The sequence below is a fragment of the Cuculus canorus genome, chromosome 27 (assembly GCF_017976375.1).
Source record: "Cuculus canorus isolate bCucCan1 chromosome 27, bCucCan1.pri, whole genome shotgun sequence".
Lineage (NCBI taxonomy): Eukaryota > Metazoa > Chordata > Aves > Cuculiformes > Cuculidae > Cuculus > Cuculus canorus.
Window position 1 is genome coordinate 460,293 of NC_071427.1, and position 17,805 is coordinate 478,097.

The following is a 17,805-nucleotide window of genomic DNA, read 5'->3' on the forward strand; positions in this document are numbered from 1 at the left end:
TTCTGGGAGCCATCACCTCCTGCCACGTGTGATCCCACATAAGAAATGTGTCCTGTCCCACATTTTGCTTTGAGAGTGCTTGACTTTGCTGGAACAGACAGATTCTGGCCTCTGGGTTTCCTGCCAGTCCACTGGGCTGGACTCCTCTTACAGGAGCATTTCTTCTCCTTCAGTAATTGTTTCTGCAGAAATTGAGTCCTTTTGCCACTCTGGTCTTGCTGAGTCTCCTGCAGCACAGATGCGGATGACTTGCTGTGTGAGGATGGTGCACAGTGCGGGTGTTTCTGATCCATAGCTGTTTCTGAGAGAACCTGCTCATCCTCAGTCTGCTCTTTGTGCAGCCGTACGAGGCTTTCACCTTCAGCTGTAGCATTTGGCCCAGAAGGACTAAGTCTGCTGTGAGCCTAAGTTGTATTTAGCTTCTGTCTTCCCCTGACCCTGCTGAAGTGTTGGTTCTTTCGGATCTGATAGCTCTGAACAGGTTGGGTTAAACTTCCCATGTATTTAGGGTCCTGGACTGCTCTGAGACCTTTATTGGTCGTGACACCCGAGCACCCGGTGATGAGTTGGCTGTGTGCAGTGCTCTGAAAGTGTTCTGATGGCAGTTGGGAGGTGTCTTGAGGGTTTCTGTTCCACCCTCACACCTTCTCTGTACTGTCTGAGCTGGCACTAAGGGATCCCAGTGATACTCACGGCAAAATACACGTGGCTTCTTCTCTCGGGAATCCAGGATACGTTCCTTCAGGCTGTGCCAGCAACTCTGGCTGTACCTGGCAGCTACTGCAATACGGCCACCTCTGTGCAGGCACTGAAAGGAGCAGTGGGCTTCCTCTCAGCTCTGCATTTGTGCAAAGTTTGAGCTCTGATGGAGCTCAGTAACGTTGAACTCCTTGATCAGCAGCTCTTGGGGACAAAGTTTTCCACTGTTGCTGGAAAACATGGAGCAGTGGGTATTTGGGGTGAGTTGTTAAGGTTGTGTGGCCAACCCCCAGATTGTTACAGCTCAATGCATGTGCTTGTGACGCGTTGCTTACAGGGCCAAGAGGAAATCAGTTCCAGGTAGATGGAATTCCTTGGGAATCGGTGTGCCTTTTCACCTCTTCCCTGTCTTTTCCTTTTTGTGAAGTCTTCTCTGGAAGACTCCACAGAAATGTTGCAGCTGAAAAAGAGGTGAATGGCTGTGGCCCTGTAAACTTTTAAAGAAGGAGAGGAAGCAAGATTTCCCTGCCCCCTTTCAGACACTGGAAGGCAGTGAGTAGCGCTCTGGCTTCTCTGACAGGGTGACTCACTGTGCGCTTCACCAGCGCAGGGCTCTGGTTGAGAAACAGAATTCTTAAGTGGTCGCATTTTGTGGAAAGTATTTAAGTGTACTCTTTGGCTGAAATTGTTTCCTTTTGCTTGGAAAACTACTGTGAAATTGCTTCTGCTGTTTTGCTGTTAACCATGCAACGGGAAGGCATCATTACACTTGGGTTGTTTCCTAGCTTTTAATCACATTTGGTGGTTTGCAATTTCTTTAAATGTGTGTTCAGGACGGCCTACGCACAGCGGTTAATGTAATGAGAGTGCAGATGGCTTGCCGCCGAGTAGGCCAAACGCTGGAAACGTTCACACCCTTCTGGCTTTGCGGGCTTCACTTCATTTCCTTTATCATAGGGCTGGGCAGATGAACTCCCTTGGAGGCAATAACGGAGTGCCGGCAGGGGGAAAATGCGCTTGATGCTACTTGGGTTCTTGAAGTGTGCTCCGAGCACAGACGGTGGCAGCAGCAGCTCCCAGGTTCTGATTCCGAATGTTCCTGGAATTTCTGGGACTGTCAGTGGACTTGTGGAACCCCCTTGAGGAACTGGAGCGCTTGCTGCTATGACAGGAAAGCTGTGGGAGCCCTCGACTTCTCTCAGGGCACTTGGTCGAAGGGAGGCTGGAGCTGTCATTCCGGTTGCTTCCGTTTAGGGAGTCGGGCACCTCTTCAGCTGTTGCTCAGGACAAGGCCTGTGGAACAGCCCAGCCTGGAGCGCAAACAGGACATCAGTGCTGATGGGGACCACGGACTTTGCTGCTATTGGCCTGTGTGCGCTAAGGGGTGACATGAGGCTGCACAGGCTCCGGCAGCCGTTGGAGATGCTCTCCCTGTACCATCAGAGGCTGGGACCGCAAGAGGGTGCAGCTCTGCAGGGCTGGGCTATAGGGGTGCCAGAGGCACGAGGGATGCATTCTGATCGCTGCTGGAGGGCCTGCGTCACCAAGTGACAGACCAAGTGACAGACTGGTTGCTGGGTTGAACATCGTGGAGTCTGATAATGGGCAGCACCAAGTCCAGCTGAAGGCTGGTCACCAGTGAAGTACCCAAAGCCTTGGCATCAGAGCCCGTTCTTTTCAAAGTTTTTGTTAATGGCCTGGATGGTGGGATAGGTTCCACCCTTGGCATTCCTGAAGCCAATACATGACTTGGAAGAGTTGTGCTGCCAATAGGAGGGACCTGTGCAGTGTCCTCTGAATGCTATAAGGAAGGGCTGACATGATGAAGGATGACTCCTTATGTTTTAGGTTTATGGGTATGCCTTTACTCTGTCTGGAAACATCGAGAGGGTTAAATGCATTCATGCACAAAGTCAGAAAGGCTGCACAGCTGCAGCGGCTGTCATGTGAAGCCACTGCTGAAGCCACTCTGCTTTGCACAAGGTGACACCTTTGCTTCATAGAATCACAGAATCATGAAAAGGTTTGGGTTGGAAGGAACCTCAAAACCCATCCAGTTCCACCCCCTGCCATGTGCAGGGACACCTCCCACTGAATCAGGGGCTCCAAGCCCCATCCAGCCTGGCCTTGAACACCTCCAAGGATGGGGCAGCCACCACTTCCCTGGACAGCCTGGGCCAGGGCCTCCCCACCCTCACAGGGAAACGTTTCTTCCGAAGGTGTCATCTCAATCTCCCCTCTTTCACCTTCAAACCGTCCCCCCTTGTCCTATCCCTGCACTCCCTGGTAAAGATAACTCTGTTTGGCGTTCTTTTCCCTCACCGAGCCCTGAGCTGTATAGCAACATCTTCAGTCATACTCGAATATTTCTCAACCTATTTTTAGTGGGATTCATTGTTCCACCTCATCTGAGAATCCTTTTATTGTCTTCCAGCGCAGCAGCCGTGTTTCTGCAGAATAACGATTTAGTTCCGCTTAATCTCTGACTGTGTTGCCTCTGAACACTTGCTGAGGTTTTGCATTGTGATGTTTGCAGCTAAAGAAGTGCTGTTATTTGCAAGCTGTGGTGCCTTCCCAGGGACGTGGAGAGAGTGGATATTTCAGCATTCAGAGTCTGGAATAGTCAATTTTTTTTTCCAGATGAACAAAAGCTGTCCCGAATTTAAAAAACTGAGTTCTTACAGTAAGTGAGCCAGGTGTTTTCCTCCCAGAGGCTTCCTCAAGACATCAGCATGTGGTGTTCATTCACAGCTTTGGGCCTGGTATTTTCTGTGTTCACTTTACAAATCCTTTTTGTTTCACAGCATCTTGGATGCTGGTGATTCATCTGGGAAAAGAGCCCTAGAGCAACTGAAATTAAATCTCAATAGAAAAATATTCTGGGAATGAGAGAAAGGAGAAAACGTAAAGAGAACGTACAGAAATTATTAGTGTGCAGGAGAATTTCTGTAAATGAAATTAATTACTGCAAATAGCAAATCTGTTTTCAGGATTTAAAGCTGTTGCTCTTGCTGCCTATGGTAGAGTGGTTTAAATATTGTGGGGATGGTGAGATCTCTGGAAGCTGTCTCTGAGCTGGAGTGAAGAACAGGCTTGTGTTGTTCAGTCAGCTTTGGAGCCTCTGAATTCTGTCTGAACTGTCTGAGTTGCTCATGGTCATCTCTGTTCCGAGGCAAACGTTGATTTTGCAAATGGAGGAGAGGCCACGTTATTTGTAGGATGGGACAGCCACTGCTTCTCTATGCAACCTGTTCTAAGGACCCCAGTCCAGGGTCCATGGGGACTGGATCAGGAGAAAGGTTCAGTTCTGGCTCAGGCTATGGCTTTCAGCATCAGGTTTGTGTGTTCTCAGAGTAGCTGAGTGCATCATCTGTGTCTTCAATGAAGAACTGACTGTACAGGGAGATGCCTGTGTTTTCCAAAATGCGCTATGTGGGCTATGTGATAAACCAGTAATAAACAGAATCACTTCTGTTTTGTGATGGTAGGATTTGATCAGCATAGACTTGCAGAGGAAGATCATGTCCTTTTACTGTTCGTTTTTAAGCTCAGTCATTAAATACTTGATGTTTGTTCGCATCCAAAAATCTGCTTTGATAACGGTCCTTCAAGAAAGTGCTTTCTCTTTTTTGTGAGGATGCCTTGTAGTATGAAAACAAAAACTGCCAAGGGGCATTCTCCAAAGGCGAGCCAAGCAGTACGTGTAGAGGTGTTCAGAGACTATGTTTAAAATATTGAAGTGGAAAAGTGGTTACCATTTCTAATTTATCATTCAGTTGAAGGACATAAGTAGGAGCTGGAAACCAGCATCATCTCCTGAGAGAAGTGGACAGAAAAATGATGGAAGAATCCTAGTGGAAACCTACAGAAAGGAGTTTTAACTCAATTAAAAATAGACTGTGAGAATGAGTGCTTCCAAAACGGTGTGACGGAATAACCAGTCCACTGGCAACTGTCAGAGTCTGTCGCCAGCCACATAGCAGTGACTTCAGGCTCTGGTTTAAGGACTACGCTAGAAATAAACTCAAAATTTAGAAATAGTTCCATGAATGGGAGAAAATATTGTGAGGGAGAAGCAAAGTCTGATTCTTTACCTTCTCCAAACCTTCCGTTTCCCCTCCCCTCTGAGATAAAGTATGCATGTGGGCTGCCTTGATACAAAGAGACCTTGCACTGTGGAACTGGAAGAACCACGGGTTAACGTGGTATTGAAGTCCTCCTTCATTTGGGGTTTTAGGATGGTACGGTTTCATGGGACAGTAGCCCAGCCTCCTGCTCAGAGCGGAGTCAGCTGGGAGGTTGGACCAGGCTGCTCAGGATTTTATCCCGTCTGGTTTCTACCTCTTCATGCTCCATTTCCCTGTAGATCTTGGTGGCTCTTTGCTGAGCTCACTCTAGTTCCTGTGTTGGGAGATACTAAACATTGGATGCAGTCTCCTATGTGTGGTTGTGAGTGGTGAGACAGGGGTTGATCTCTTTCTTCTGGCTGTTCTTAGTACAACGCAGGGCGCTGTTAACCTTCCCTGTCACAGCACGCAGCTGACTTCTGCTTACCTTGCTCTGTACCACGATTCCCAGGTCCTTTTCCATGGAGCTGCTCTCCAGCCAGTAGGTGTCCAGTCTGCAATGTTGCTGGGTTTTCTTCCTTCCTATGATCAGGACTTTGGGTTTGTCTTCGCTGCATTTCCCAAGGTGCCTGTTGCCACTTCAGGTCCCTCTGGGTGGCAGCCCTGCCCTCCAGGTTCCTCTCTGGTTTTGGTACGAGCATGCTCCCGTGCCTCTTCTGGGTCATGGATAAAATATTGAACAGCAGGTCCCAGTCCCTGCCAGACTCCTCTTGCTCCAGGCATAAATAAGTCTTTGAAGATGGACATGGTGTTTGCCTTCCTGCAGTTGTTGGCGACCTCTTCCAATTCCCATGACCGTTCAAAGACAATAGAGAGCAGTTTTGACCAGGATGTGAGCTTCGTGTCTTAGCACCTTCAGAAAGAGCCCATCTTGTCCCACTTGAGTGGGTCATGTTCTCTCAAGCAGTCAATCCCCGACTTGGTGTTCACCCAGCAGCACTCCTTCTCCTCAAGCACAGAGGTTTGTTGAGCTTTGAGGATTGATGCAGAGAAAGCATCAGGTACCAGTCACTGAATCACACGCCTTGTTCAGCATCTGTCTCAGATTTTCCTTTTCCAGTCTTGTTCTGCTCAGGCAGCAGCAGAAACTTTTCTCATTATCCTTGATATCACATTCTGTTGGGTTTTATTCCTTTCAAGTCCCCGCTGCAGTCGAGCCCTGATGTTCCTGAGACCGAGTGGCTGCTGCTTCTGAATTCCTCCTTTGTAGGCTGTTGCTTCTTCCACCTCCGGAATGCTGCCCATGTGCCTTGGAGCTCTGCCATGGGTCCCCTGCTTGGCCAGGCTGCCCTGCTGACACATCTGCTTGTTTTTCTGGGTGTTGGGATGTTGGGAAACAAGAGATGCTGTGTGCACAGCACTGACTGTCTGAGTGGGTTGGAATCCACCCTCTCCTTTGCTCACTCTGTGTTTCTGCATCGCTGTAACCCTTTGGAGATACTGGGTGCAAGGGTGCTTCTTGCATCCGTGATGTGATGGTGTGTCCTCGGCTGTACCGCAGCGTAGCTGTGCTGAGGAAAGCCCACAGCGGGCACAGCTGAGCACTTTTAATCTGTTCTCATCCTCTGAACTAGAGTCACCACTTTTGAATTCTGCTTTTTCAGCACGCTGATGCCTGGTATTTGGACACTGTATTTCATGATGCGTTTGCATGTATTTAAGCTGGTTGTCATTGACAGTGCATTTTGTAAAGCCAAACAAACAGAAACCCCAATCCCAATGCTTTCCAAGGCTCCCCATCATCCCGTGAGCGATGCCTGGGGAGCAGCAGCCCATTTTTCTGTGTTAGTGACTTGTGTTTTTAATTTAATCTCAAAACACTGTTTCTCAGTTCAGGAAACACATTCTAAACTAAAATGCCTTGAGATCGAAATGCCTTCATACTGAGGTGCTCTGCCACAACAGGAGCCAGGTTTACCTCTAGGTTTCCTTGGAAAGGGTGGGATGGAGACAATGTGTGTTCAGTGCTTTCGGGATGCAGCTGCTCCGTAGGGAAGTGAGAAAGCAGTGCTGGCTCCGGTCTCTGTTGAACCGCCCAGTGAGGCTGGAGCTGTAAGCCGGTGGGGGGGACAGAATAAGAAAGGGGGGACGGAATAAGGAACAAGCTAGAGCTGAAGCAGTGCAGCTCGGGGAGATGGAGGGGAAGTGAGGACTTGAACAGAAAGCCAAGTGATGCACAGAAAGAAATGAGTCCCCTCTTTCATGAAAGAGCTTTTTGTCATGGAACAAAACCAGGTTCTTGCAGAAGAAGGAATGTAGTAGTTTGCTTAAAACTAGGTTTTATGGTCTGTCTGTTAATTATTCATCTGGATAAGGACCTGCTTGTTTCTTTTTCTTATCTCTGTCTCTTGAGGAGGTTTGCATTTATATATACGAAACTTTTTAATAAACATTTTTAATTACAGTCCACTAAAACAGTTTGAAAGCTGTTACAGTGTCATCTTCTTTTGCTCGACAAGTTTATAGCAGGCTTTAACATCATGGTAAAGCAAATGACTTGTCTGCTTGCCACAGATCGTAATGCTGTGTAACGGGGAATTACTTATAGATTTTCTGGGATGCATGACGAGGAAGGTGGTTTGGGCTGTGTGGGAACGGGGGATGCAGAGTGCAGCTACAGAGCAGAAAGCATTCCTGCAGAGTGCTTCATGAGGAAGCAGCAGGACGTACTCCTGCAATGCTGGGGCTGTTATGTGTTACATCACCTACCAAGCTGGAGGTAGAGACTGGCTGGAGAGGGCTGGGGCTGGAGGTGTTCGGCACTCAGAGCAAGAAGAGCTTGGTTGTTGATTTTGCATGGATTGGCTTTTTTTTAGCCTTTACTTAAGGGCTGAGAAGCTGCGTTGCGCTGGTGTGATGGAAGGGTGGGAAGTGTGGTCTGAGAGGGAGGGTTGGTGTTTTCGTGTTCTGCAAAGACAGGTAACTGGTATTTTTTCCCTATTGCCTGGGAAGAGTTAATGTGGCTTAAGTGTCTGGGTTTTAGTATGAAGTGATTGTCAAATGCCTACAGTGAATCTGAGAAAATCTGGTATCTGCTGTAATTGTGCTGGTTTGCAGACCCTTTTGTTTTTAATCTCTGTTCCTGTGAACCCCACAACGTCCCTGCTCCCTTTTCCCAGGGCTTTTGAACTCTGATGAGAAGCAGTTACTGAGCGACCTGTACAACCGCTTTTAGAAAAGGTGAGCATTGGAGTGGCTTTGTAAAACATGCTTGCAGTCCGAGTTCCTGAGACAAAAATCCAACTGCTTTTAATGTGGAGCTTGCAAATGATTTGGGAAGAGAGGGTAGACAGTTCGTGGCTGCAGGAGCTGGACCCAGACCGCGTGGTCTCTTTTGTTTCGGTGTGTCTGTGAACGCTGTTACTCACATACAGGATAAAACCAAAAGCTGAATCTTCTTCGCCACTGATTTCAGACAGTGCATAAGCATGGAACCTGTCTGGTGTTTTACCAGGAAGGCTCTGGGTGAGGAACGGTCGCCTGCCTGCTGTGTTCTTTGGGAACTTGTTGCAAGAAAACAGAGAAGGATACTCGCTCGCAGCGGTCACAGGCTGAGCCCCTGAGCTCCATGACTAAGAGCACTAAAGATAGCTTATTAAATTGATACGGTGTGGACTTCTGCACTTCCTCTGCCAGAAGAAGAGAGTCACCCTCTCCCCAGGGCAGCATCCACTGGGGAGAGGCAGCCCTGGCTACCGGGGTGCCGTCGTCAGGCTCAGAGAAATTCATCTTGAAATCTATTTCCTTGGTTTCAAGGCCCTATTTCCATAAGTGTTATCAGGGCCGGGTTCTATTCTGTACTTTGCTGGAATGTTGGTGATTGTGTGGCTCTTGGGACAGACTGAAAATATCTCTAAAGCAGCTGGTGCCCTGAGTGGGTGCTGGCGTGTTGTTTCCCATAGGAGGGGAAGAGTCATTGCTTGCTCTCTGCATGAGGTTTGTTCCTTCTTCAACTTGTCTTTGTTTTCTTGGTCAGTCTGGAGCAATAAGCCAGAGTCCAGTCATTTCTCTAATTGTTAAATTATTTGTTTTCTTAATCAAGGGAAAAGAGTCTCAGCAAGCAAGTAATTACAGACCAACCAGATCTGACCTAAGTGATTGATCATCTCTGACTACTAAACCAGCAAATGAATGTTCTAAAGCAATCAACAAAACCCATGGTGTAGATAAATGTTAGATGTGTCTGCTGAGCCCTGCTCAGCGGTATTGTAGATCTTCAAAGGGCAAAGGAGCAGCAGCTGGTGTCTAACATCTTGCTTTTATTGCATTTATTTCTTTCCTATGCAGAGTTAAATCCTGCTTGGCTGTCAAAGAGCAATTTGCCTTACAGTTGTGCAGAAGCCTCTGGCATCGTGAGAGTCTGATCTGTGCTGGCGGAAGTGGTGCCAGATCTGTAGGGTGCTGTTCCTGTCTGAGGGATGAACACAAAGGTGATCTGGCTTCTGTGGGAGCAGTAGCAGACAGTAAGAATGAACCGGGACTGTTTACACATGGAGTGTGTTAGGAAACAGACGCTGGCAGTGTTTGGGGTGAGATGAATTCCCGGTCTGTTAGGACTCACACCAACACAGGCTGAGCAAAAGGCACGCCAGGGAGCTGCGCTGTTGGGATTCTGCTGTCACTGTCGTGTGAGGGCTCTCCATCCCTTGCACTGCTCACACTCGCAGGTCTCAGTTCCTTCAGTGGACTGGCGATTCTTTTTCCAGTAGCTGGGGTTGATCTGCGGTGTCACAACACTTCTCTTCTGTTCCCCTGACATTTTGTGCTTAGATGAGCTCTGTTGGACTCTGGGGAGATGGGGGTGGTGGTGGGGGTGTGTTTTGTGTTCCGAAACTTCCCTGCCACCTGCGGAGCACTGCGGTGTGGTCAAAAAGAAGCTGCATTTCAGAAGAGAATCTTCTACCATAACAATTAACTGTGTCTTTCAGTGTTCTCAAGCCTAACAACAGAGCTTAATAATAAATTAAAAATAGTATATTGTTAAAATAACGTCTCCTACGTGTGCGTACAGTTTTCTTTAGCAAGTCCCATAGATCTGGCTGAGACGGGGAGAGATTGTCTGAAAAAGGTGTGCCTTATTGAACATGAGCTGCTTTATTGCACTGAGCCAGTCTTGAAAGTATTGTAGTTATTTTTGGGTCTACAGCAGTAAGAGCCTCTAATTGTTGGGAAATTGCAATCTGCAATGATCTTAGGATGTGGTGTTATAATGGATTTGTGATGGTTGGAGATAGAAGCAAAAAAAATAAATAACCTTTAACTACAATGTTTTGAAGATCTGTGTTATTCTCAAAGAGTGAACTGATGAAACAGCACAGGAATTGTCTGCATTAACTGAAGAGCGAAAAATTTTCTTTTCATCCTGTGTTTGGGAGCTGTGCTGCTTATGGGCTCTGGGTGTGTATGAAGGGATGAAAACGTCTTTTCCCCTCTTGTCCCCAGGGGTGGGGGTTGGAACAGCCACACAAAGATGAGCAGCCTGAGGGTTTCTCAGCCAGCCATTCACCTGCTCACACTTTCTCGCTTTCTGCTCTTTACCTATGGAGTTTGTACTTAGGAACTTTGTTGAACTCTTGCCTGTGTTCCACACCCATTTAATTTACCAGTGTTCAGAGCTGGTGTTTTGGACTGGAATTCCTCGCTGTCGGTGACCCTCTGCAGCTGGCTGACACACGCTGGCCAGAATGGCAAATGAAAGAGGTCCGAGTTACTTCGTTTGATGCTGGCCTTGAGGAACTTCTTTGTCTTCTTTAAATGTTTCTTCTGTGGATTGTTTGAGTTCACTTCTCATTTGCATTTCCTGGGGGTAACTTTCTTTTGCTAGGATTCATTTAACAAATGTTCTTCCCTACAGGACACAGCTTAGGCTACGGCTTTGTCAACTATGTCACTGCGAAAGATGCGGAAAGAGCAATAAATACACTGAACGGCCTCAGACTTCAGTCAAAAACTATCAAGGTAGGATGTCTGGATTTTTTTCTGTCTTCTGTGTAAATGGCATTCTAAAAACTTTGTTAGGGTGGTAAGGGCTACGTGCTCTCCAGCCACAGGACATGCAGAATCTAGGAGGGCAGTGGTGAAGTGAGCTTTGTATTCAAAGATTCCCTTTTTCTCATTCCCACCATTTTTACAACAGCAGGTGGGTTTGTTCCAAATTGTCGTCAGGCTTTTGAACTGACAGATCTCTCAGAATCACAGAATCACAGAATCACAAGGTTGGAAAGGACCCATTGGATCATCGAGTCCAACCATTCCTAACACTCCCTAAACCATGTCCCTAAGCACTTCATCCACCCGTTCCTTAAACACCTCCAGGGAAGGCGACTCGACCACCTCCCTGGGCAGCCTGTTCCAGTAGCCAATGACTCTTACTGTGAAGAATTTCTTTCTGATATCCAACCTGAACCTCCCCTGACGGAGCTTCAGGCCATTCCCTCTAGTCCTGTCCCCTGTCACTCGGGAGAAGAGGCCAGCTCCCTCCTCTCCACAACCTCCTTTCAGGTAGTTGTAGAGAGTAATAAGGTCTCCCCTCAGCCTCCTCTTCTCCAGGCTAAACAACCCCAGCTCTCTCAGCCGCTCCTCATAAGACTTGTTCTCCAGCCCCCTCACCAGCTTTGTTGCTCTTCTCTGGACACGCTCCAGAGCCTCAACATCCTTCTTGTGGTGAGGGGCCCAGAACTGAACACAGTACTCGAGGTGCGGTCTCACCAGTGCTGAGTACAGAGGGAGAATAACCTCCCTGGACCTGCTGGTGACCCCATTTCTGATACAAGCCAAGATGCCGTTGGCCTTCTTGGCCACCTGGGCACACTGCTGGCTCATGTTCAGTCGGCTGTCAACCATTACCCCCAGGTCCTTCTCTTCTGTGCAGCTCTCCAGCCATTCTTCCCCCAGTCTGTAGCGCTGCATAGGGTTGTTGTGCCCCAAGTGCAGGACCCGGCATTTGGCCTTGTTAAACCTCATCCCATTGGTCTCGGCCCAGCAGTCCAGCCTGTTCAGATCCCTTTGCAGAGCCTCCCTACCCTCCAGCAGGTCGACACTTCCTCCCAGCTTAGTGTCATCTGCAAACTTGCTAAGGGTGCACTCGATGCCTTCATCCAGGTCATTGATAAAGACATTGAACAGAGCTGGACCCAGTACCGAGCCCTGAGGAACCCCACTTGTGACTGGCCTCCAGCTGGAGTTAACTCCATTGACCACCACTCTCTGGGCTGGGCCATCCAACCAGTTTTCAACCCAGGAGAGTGTGCGCCTGTCCAGGCCAGAGGCTGACGGTTTCTGCAGCAGAATGCTGTGAGAAACTGTGTCAAAGGCTTTACTGAAGTCCAAGAAGACTACATCCACAGCCTTTCCCCCATCCAGTAGTTGAGTGATTTTGTCATAGAAGGTGATCAGGTTAGTTTGGCAAGATCTGCCTTTTGTAAACCCATGTTGAGTGGGCCTGATCACCCGGTTCTCTTGCATGTGCTTCATGATAGCACTCAAGATTACCTGTTCCATGACTTTCCCTGGCACTGAGGTGAGACTGACAGGCCTGTAGTTCCCCGGATCCTCTCTGCAACCCTTCTTGTATATGGGCACAACATCAGCCGCCTCCAGTCCAGTGGAACTTCCCCAGTCAGCCAGGATCTCTGGAAGATGATGGATAGGGGTTTGGAAAGGACATCCGCCAGTTCCTTCAATACTCTTGGGTGGATCCCATCCGGCCCCATAGACTTGTGGGCGTCTAGCTGGGCAAGCAAGTCTCTAACCGCCTCCTCTTGGATCACGGGAGCCTCAATCTGCCCCTCTAACTCTTGGATTTGAAAACAGAAGGAACAACTTCCTTTGCTATTAAAGACTGAGGCGAAGAAGGCATTAAGTACCTCAGCCTTGTCCTTATCCACTGTCACTGTTATTCCTTCTGCATCCACTAGAGACTGGATATTCTCCCTCGTCCTCTTTTTCCTGTTAATGTACTTGTAGAAAGACTTTTTGTTGTCTTTCACAGACTTAGCGAGTTTTAATTCTAGTTGGGCCTTGGCCCTCCTGATTTTTTCCCTGCACGATCTCACTTCGTCCCTGTAGTCCTCCCAAGATGCCTGTCCTTTCCTCCAGAGCACATAGAGCTTCTTCTTCTTATTGACGCATCTTGAGATCTCCCTGCTCCACCAAGCTGGCTTTTCCCCCCGCCGGCTCCTTTTCCGGAACACAGGGATGGCCTGCTCTTGAGCTGCTAGGATTTCATTTTTCAAGAGCGCCCAACCCTCATGGGCTCCCTTGCCCTGAAGGACTGTTTCCCACGGGACTTTGCTAATCAACCTTCTGAACAGGCCAAAGTCTGCCCTCTGGAAGTTTAAGCCCTCAGATACCTGATGATCTCTGTTTTAACTCCTGTTAATACACATGTACTCCTTCTCTGAAATAACCACTAGCACTGCATATGCAGGGAATTGTGCCTGCTCAGGTGACACTTGGAGCTGTCTCGAGTAGCAGGAATGAAGATGGAAAACTGCACTTTGGCTGGTGAAATCTTTTTATGAGGCTTTACAAAATATACTGACAGCACAAGTTCTTGATGTGATCTGTGCCTTCTGATTGGTCCAGTGTTGGAGTTGGAACCTCAGACAGGGATTTGTGAATGTGGCAGATGTGGTTGTTGGGAGCATCAGTATTGGTTATTGATCTGCCGCTGTCTCCTTACAGCAGTGCCACGATGTCCTTTATCGACTGGATAAGGTCAAAATGAACAGAGCTGAGGGACATGACTTTCTCCTTTTGTTCTAGGAATTTTCTCTATCTCCTAGTGCTGCTTTTTTGAACGGCATTTAAAAATGCTTGCATTGAGTGGGGTGTAAATGAAAGTGCCTCCTGGCAGGATTAATTACTCTTTCCTGTTTACACTCCAAACATACCATTTTTTTTTTCTTTTCTAAGGTTTCCTATGCTCGCCCAAGCTCTGAAGTTATCAAGGATGCTAATTTATATATTAGTGGACTACCAAGGTCAATGACACAGAAAGATGTAGAAGATATGTTTTCACGTTTTGGACGCATCATCAACTCGCGCGTGCTTGTGGATCAAACTACAGGTGGGTTCTGCTGCACTGGTGCCATGAAACTGTCATTTATGGCCTGTTTGCTGTCCCTCTGGTAGTTCCTAAGTTAAATCAGACTGTCACAAGCTAACTACGACACCTGGTGGCAACCACTGATAGTTTTAATGGCATAGCCTTTAGCGATGTTTTTTTTTTGTAACTCAGAGTTACTCACGCTGCCTCCTTTGGTTTTGTGCTCTTACTGTCCGTTGTGCCAGGCTGAGTTGCTGATTTGCCCGATCCACTCTCTTGCTGTGACACTGGGTGTTACCGCAGTGCAGTGTTTGATCTGGAGGGCTAATGGTACCTACCCTGCACAAATGCACCTGTTATCCACACGTAAATCCCAGGTCCTAGTTCTAGATTAAAACCCAAAACATTAATGTGTTTTGTCTTTATACCAACCTGGAACTCACTGACACAATTCCTCATATTCTAAAACATGCAGGGTGTCTCACAGTCCCCTGTGGTTCCTGCTGACCCAAAGAATGAACTTCATGCACTTAGTGCTGCAGTCTTGACTTCTCTGAATGTGTTTTGCTTATGAAAAAAGAGAAAGAAAAGGGTGCAGTTGCTTAGTTAAGCACTCAGCTCAGGAGAGACCAAAGTTAAGGGTTTCCTTTATAGTGTTGACACTGCCTCAGAGTGACAGTGTGTTTTAATTTCTTAGCCAGTTGTCTCGGACCGTATAATGGAAGGCCATGGCTTACGCTGTATCCTGGGGTGTCCCGTGTTTTTTCCAGTAGCCCCTATGTCAGATAGGAATTTGGAGCGAACTTCTACAAATTCACTTTTCCACTGATTATGCCTGGGCTGTATTAGAATAGAGGATAGTCTTTCAGCAATTCCACATTTAACATTTATGTGTCAGTCTGTATGTGGATGCACAGGAGTTAAGCAGCAGCTCCCACGCTCTGTGAGGAATCTGCTGTAACTTAGAGTGGGTCAGCAGCAGCTTTAGGTGGGATTCATCTGACTCGGGTCTGCAGTGTTAGGGATCTCCATCAGAGCCAGCTCCTTGTCTGGGCATCTGCTTTGAAGTGTTTCGATGTGGTCAGACTGCGCTGTAAATGCAGTTGTGTGTAACGAACTCCGAGGTGACAGGATGAGATCTGGGCGCTGACACTCACATTGAGCAAGGAAAATGCTACCTGTCCCTTCCTTGATTCCAGGAGGAGGATTCCTTTTGTGCAGCTTTGATAAATGTATGGTTCTGTCTCTAGTGCTGGGTGACAGCTAGAGGGAGGAGAAAGAGAGAGACTTCTAGATCACAAAAAAAACTATCAATACGAGTGTCCGGAATAGTAGCCCTCCTCTGGCTGTCAGTGGAGCTCAGCTAGCATCTGTCTGTGCCTGAGCACTGAACGAGATGGCAGAGGTCACACAGCTGAAATCTCGCCAGGCACGATGCGGTTTTCACCGTGTACGCTCAGGCACGGTGCTGACCTGTTCAGTGGTGGCTCAGAATACACCACTTGCTTTCAAACAACTTTAATTACGTGTTGTTTGAAGAGTATATCCTGCTTACATTATAAAGTTTAATGTGTGGATAGCCTGGGTTTCTTTCACTTTAGGCATGTGGCCATGCCTTGGCTTTCAGACCCACGTTTCCTATCTTGATCTGGTTCCAGTTCTGCCAAATTTCAGTTTGTGCTTCCAGCTGTACCTTCTCAGCAGAGGCTGCTCTCCAGCTTCTGAGAATTAATCTGTTTAAAAAGATGCTTTCTACGCTATTGATGTACACTCTGATAGATTGGGTGAGAAACATGGAGGAGGAGAAGCAGTAACAACATGGTGGGTGCTGGGATAGTCCCTGCTGGCTCCTGGTGATGCTGCCTGTCCAGGATGGGGCATGTGCTTCCTCCCAGCATGGAAAGGCCAGTCTCCATGGTGTTGGAGCGTATAATACAGTCAGCTCTAATTCGATAAGCTGATCTGGTCCAGCCTGTTGTTTTGGAAGTAACCAGCCAGAAATCAAACTCCTCACAGGGCGCCTCCATCCCAGGAGCCCCTTTAGTGCCCAGCACCTCCTGCCAGTGCTCAGTTCTTGTCTTCACCAAGCGCAGTGACGTAGGAACCAGGCTTTTGCCGCGTGGCTTTGCACGCTTAGCAACACGCAGTAAACAGGAGTTGTTATTTATGGAAGCTCTCCCAGAGCCTTTCTTGGAGACCACACTGTGGTAGCTGCAGGGTTTGGATTCCCTTTTGTTTCCCTGTTGCATGCCCGGGGCTTGTCACGTTGCATTTCCTCCTGTGAAATACAGGAAAGCCTGTTCAGTGGTGACAAACAGCTTTATGGCTTAACGAGTTTCTGACACCGTCAGAGAAAGGTGCCCTGTGTGGGTGTGGGGTTTTGGAAGTATTTGATGTGGCCCTTTCTGAACTGGAGCTGGTGAAACCTTAGCCCTAGCCTAGCCGTAATATTTGCTATGGGTTGGGATTGAAACCACAGGCTTTCCATCGCTTCCTTGCAATAACTGCTATCACCAGGTGTCTCACACGGGAGAGGCATAGGGGCGGGCAGAGCTCATCTCTGGGTCAGAGGGACAACGGCATCCAGTGCCTCCCCAGAACTAGGGAAGAGGTGCAGGTGTCTGACACAGCGTAACCGTTTGGCACTGTTACTCAGTGGTGCCTTGTAATCAGTTTTTAATGAATTAAAAACAATGTATGTGACAGAAATAACAGCTGTGATGTGATGAACTTCTGATCCCTTCATTGCAGACGGTTAAACAGCTTTATTAGTGAGACATGCAGCTCTCACCTAGTAATCAGAGCAGGCAAAACTGAAACCACTGGGAACAATCAGTATCTATTTTGTGTTTGCAGATGCTATTCAGTGACAAAGTGATCAAAGCTAAGGGGCTTCGGTTTGGCTTTAACCAACTGGAATGAATTTTTGTGTGTGTGTGAATTAATTTAAAATTTTGGAGATTTTTGCTAATGGAAATGTCAGTTGGTAACGGATTTCATGGAATTCTACCCCACTGAATTTTGTTTTTATGAAGTGTTTTAGTCACTGTGGTTGTTATCGCTGAAATGAATGTGTTAATTTGTCTTTTGTTTGTTAATTTTGTACTTTTTCTGCCAGCTGCTGAAGAAACATCAGTAAATGTAGAGAACTTGAAAGCTGTGACCATAGAAATATTTAACTTTTTCGTTCTTTGCTTTCAAAGTTATTTTGAGTTTATCCTGAACTTCAATTTTTTTTATTTTTGTTTTTTTTTTTTGTTTTGTTTTTTTTTATTGGTTTGGTTACAAGGTTTGTCCAGAGGGGTCGCATTTATCCGGTTTGACAAAAGGTCAGAAGCAGAAGAGGCAATTACAAATTTCAATGGTCACAAACCCCCAGGTTCCTCCGAACCCATTACAGTGAAGTTTGCAGCCAATCCTAACCAGAACAAAAATGTGGCCCTGTTGTCGCAGCTGTGTCATTCACCAGCTAGACGGTTCGGAGGGCCGGTGCACCACCAGGCGCAAAGATTCAGGTAGGTTAGGAAGAATTAAATGCATTTAAGGCTGTCCGACTGTTCCCTTGTCCATCTGCGAAGCTGCACTCTTGCAGCGGCGCAGTAATATCTTCGTTGCAGCGTGTGAATGAATCCATAGTGCACTCTGTCTCCTATATGTAAATAAATTGTTGAATTAAAATATGATTAAAGTAAAATCTTACTTGTAAAATTGATATTGAAGTTAATTATGTAAAGGTATATACACTTAACCGTGTGAATAGTGAGAGGACAGAAACGAGGTGGTTCTAGAGGGGTGTGGGTAGATTCCTGTCTCAACAGATCCCCATTCTGCAGTCCAGAGATCTGAATGCAGATATAATTTGGCAACTTAAAGCTCTGAACCATTGGTTCCAGCAGGGAGGTGTCAGAATAAACCAGGCAAACCTTATTT

The 17,805-nt window shown here is 47.3% G+C and overlaps 1 protein-coding gene across 1 annotated transcript in view; it reads left to right on the forward strand.

Annotated features, from left to right (window-relative positions):
* Positions 1-17,805, forward strand: part of ELAVL1 (ELAV like RNA binding protein 1) — a 45,792-nt gene that overhangs the window by 18,357 nt on the left and 9,630 nt on the right. Inside the window, exons 3-5 of the mRNA XM_054050187.1 lie at positions 10,681-10,784; positions 13,743-13,896; positions 17,165-17,390. Coding sequence (XP_053906162.1) covers positions 10,681-10,784; positions 13,743-13,896; positions 17,165-17,390 — 484 coding nt within the window. The remainder of the gene's footprint in view (positions 1-10,680; positions 10,785-13,742; positions 13,897-17,164; positions 17,391-17,805) is intronic.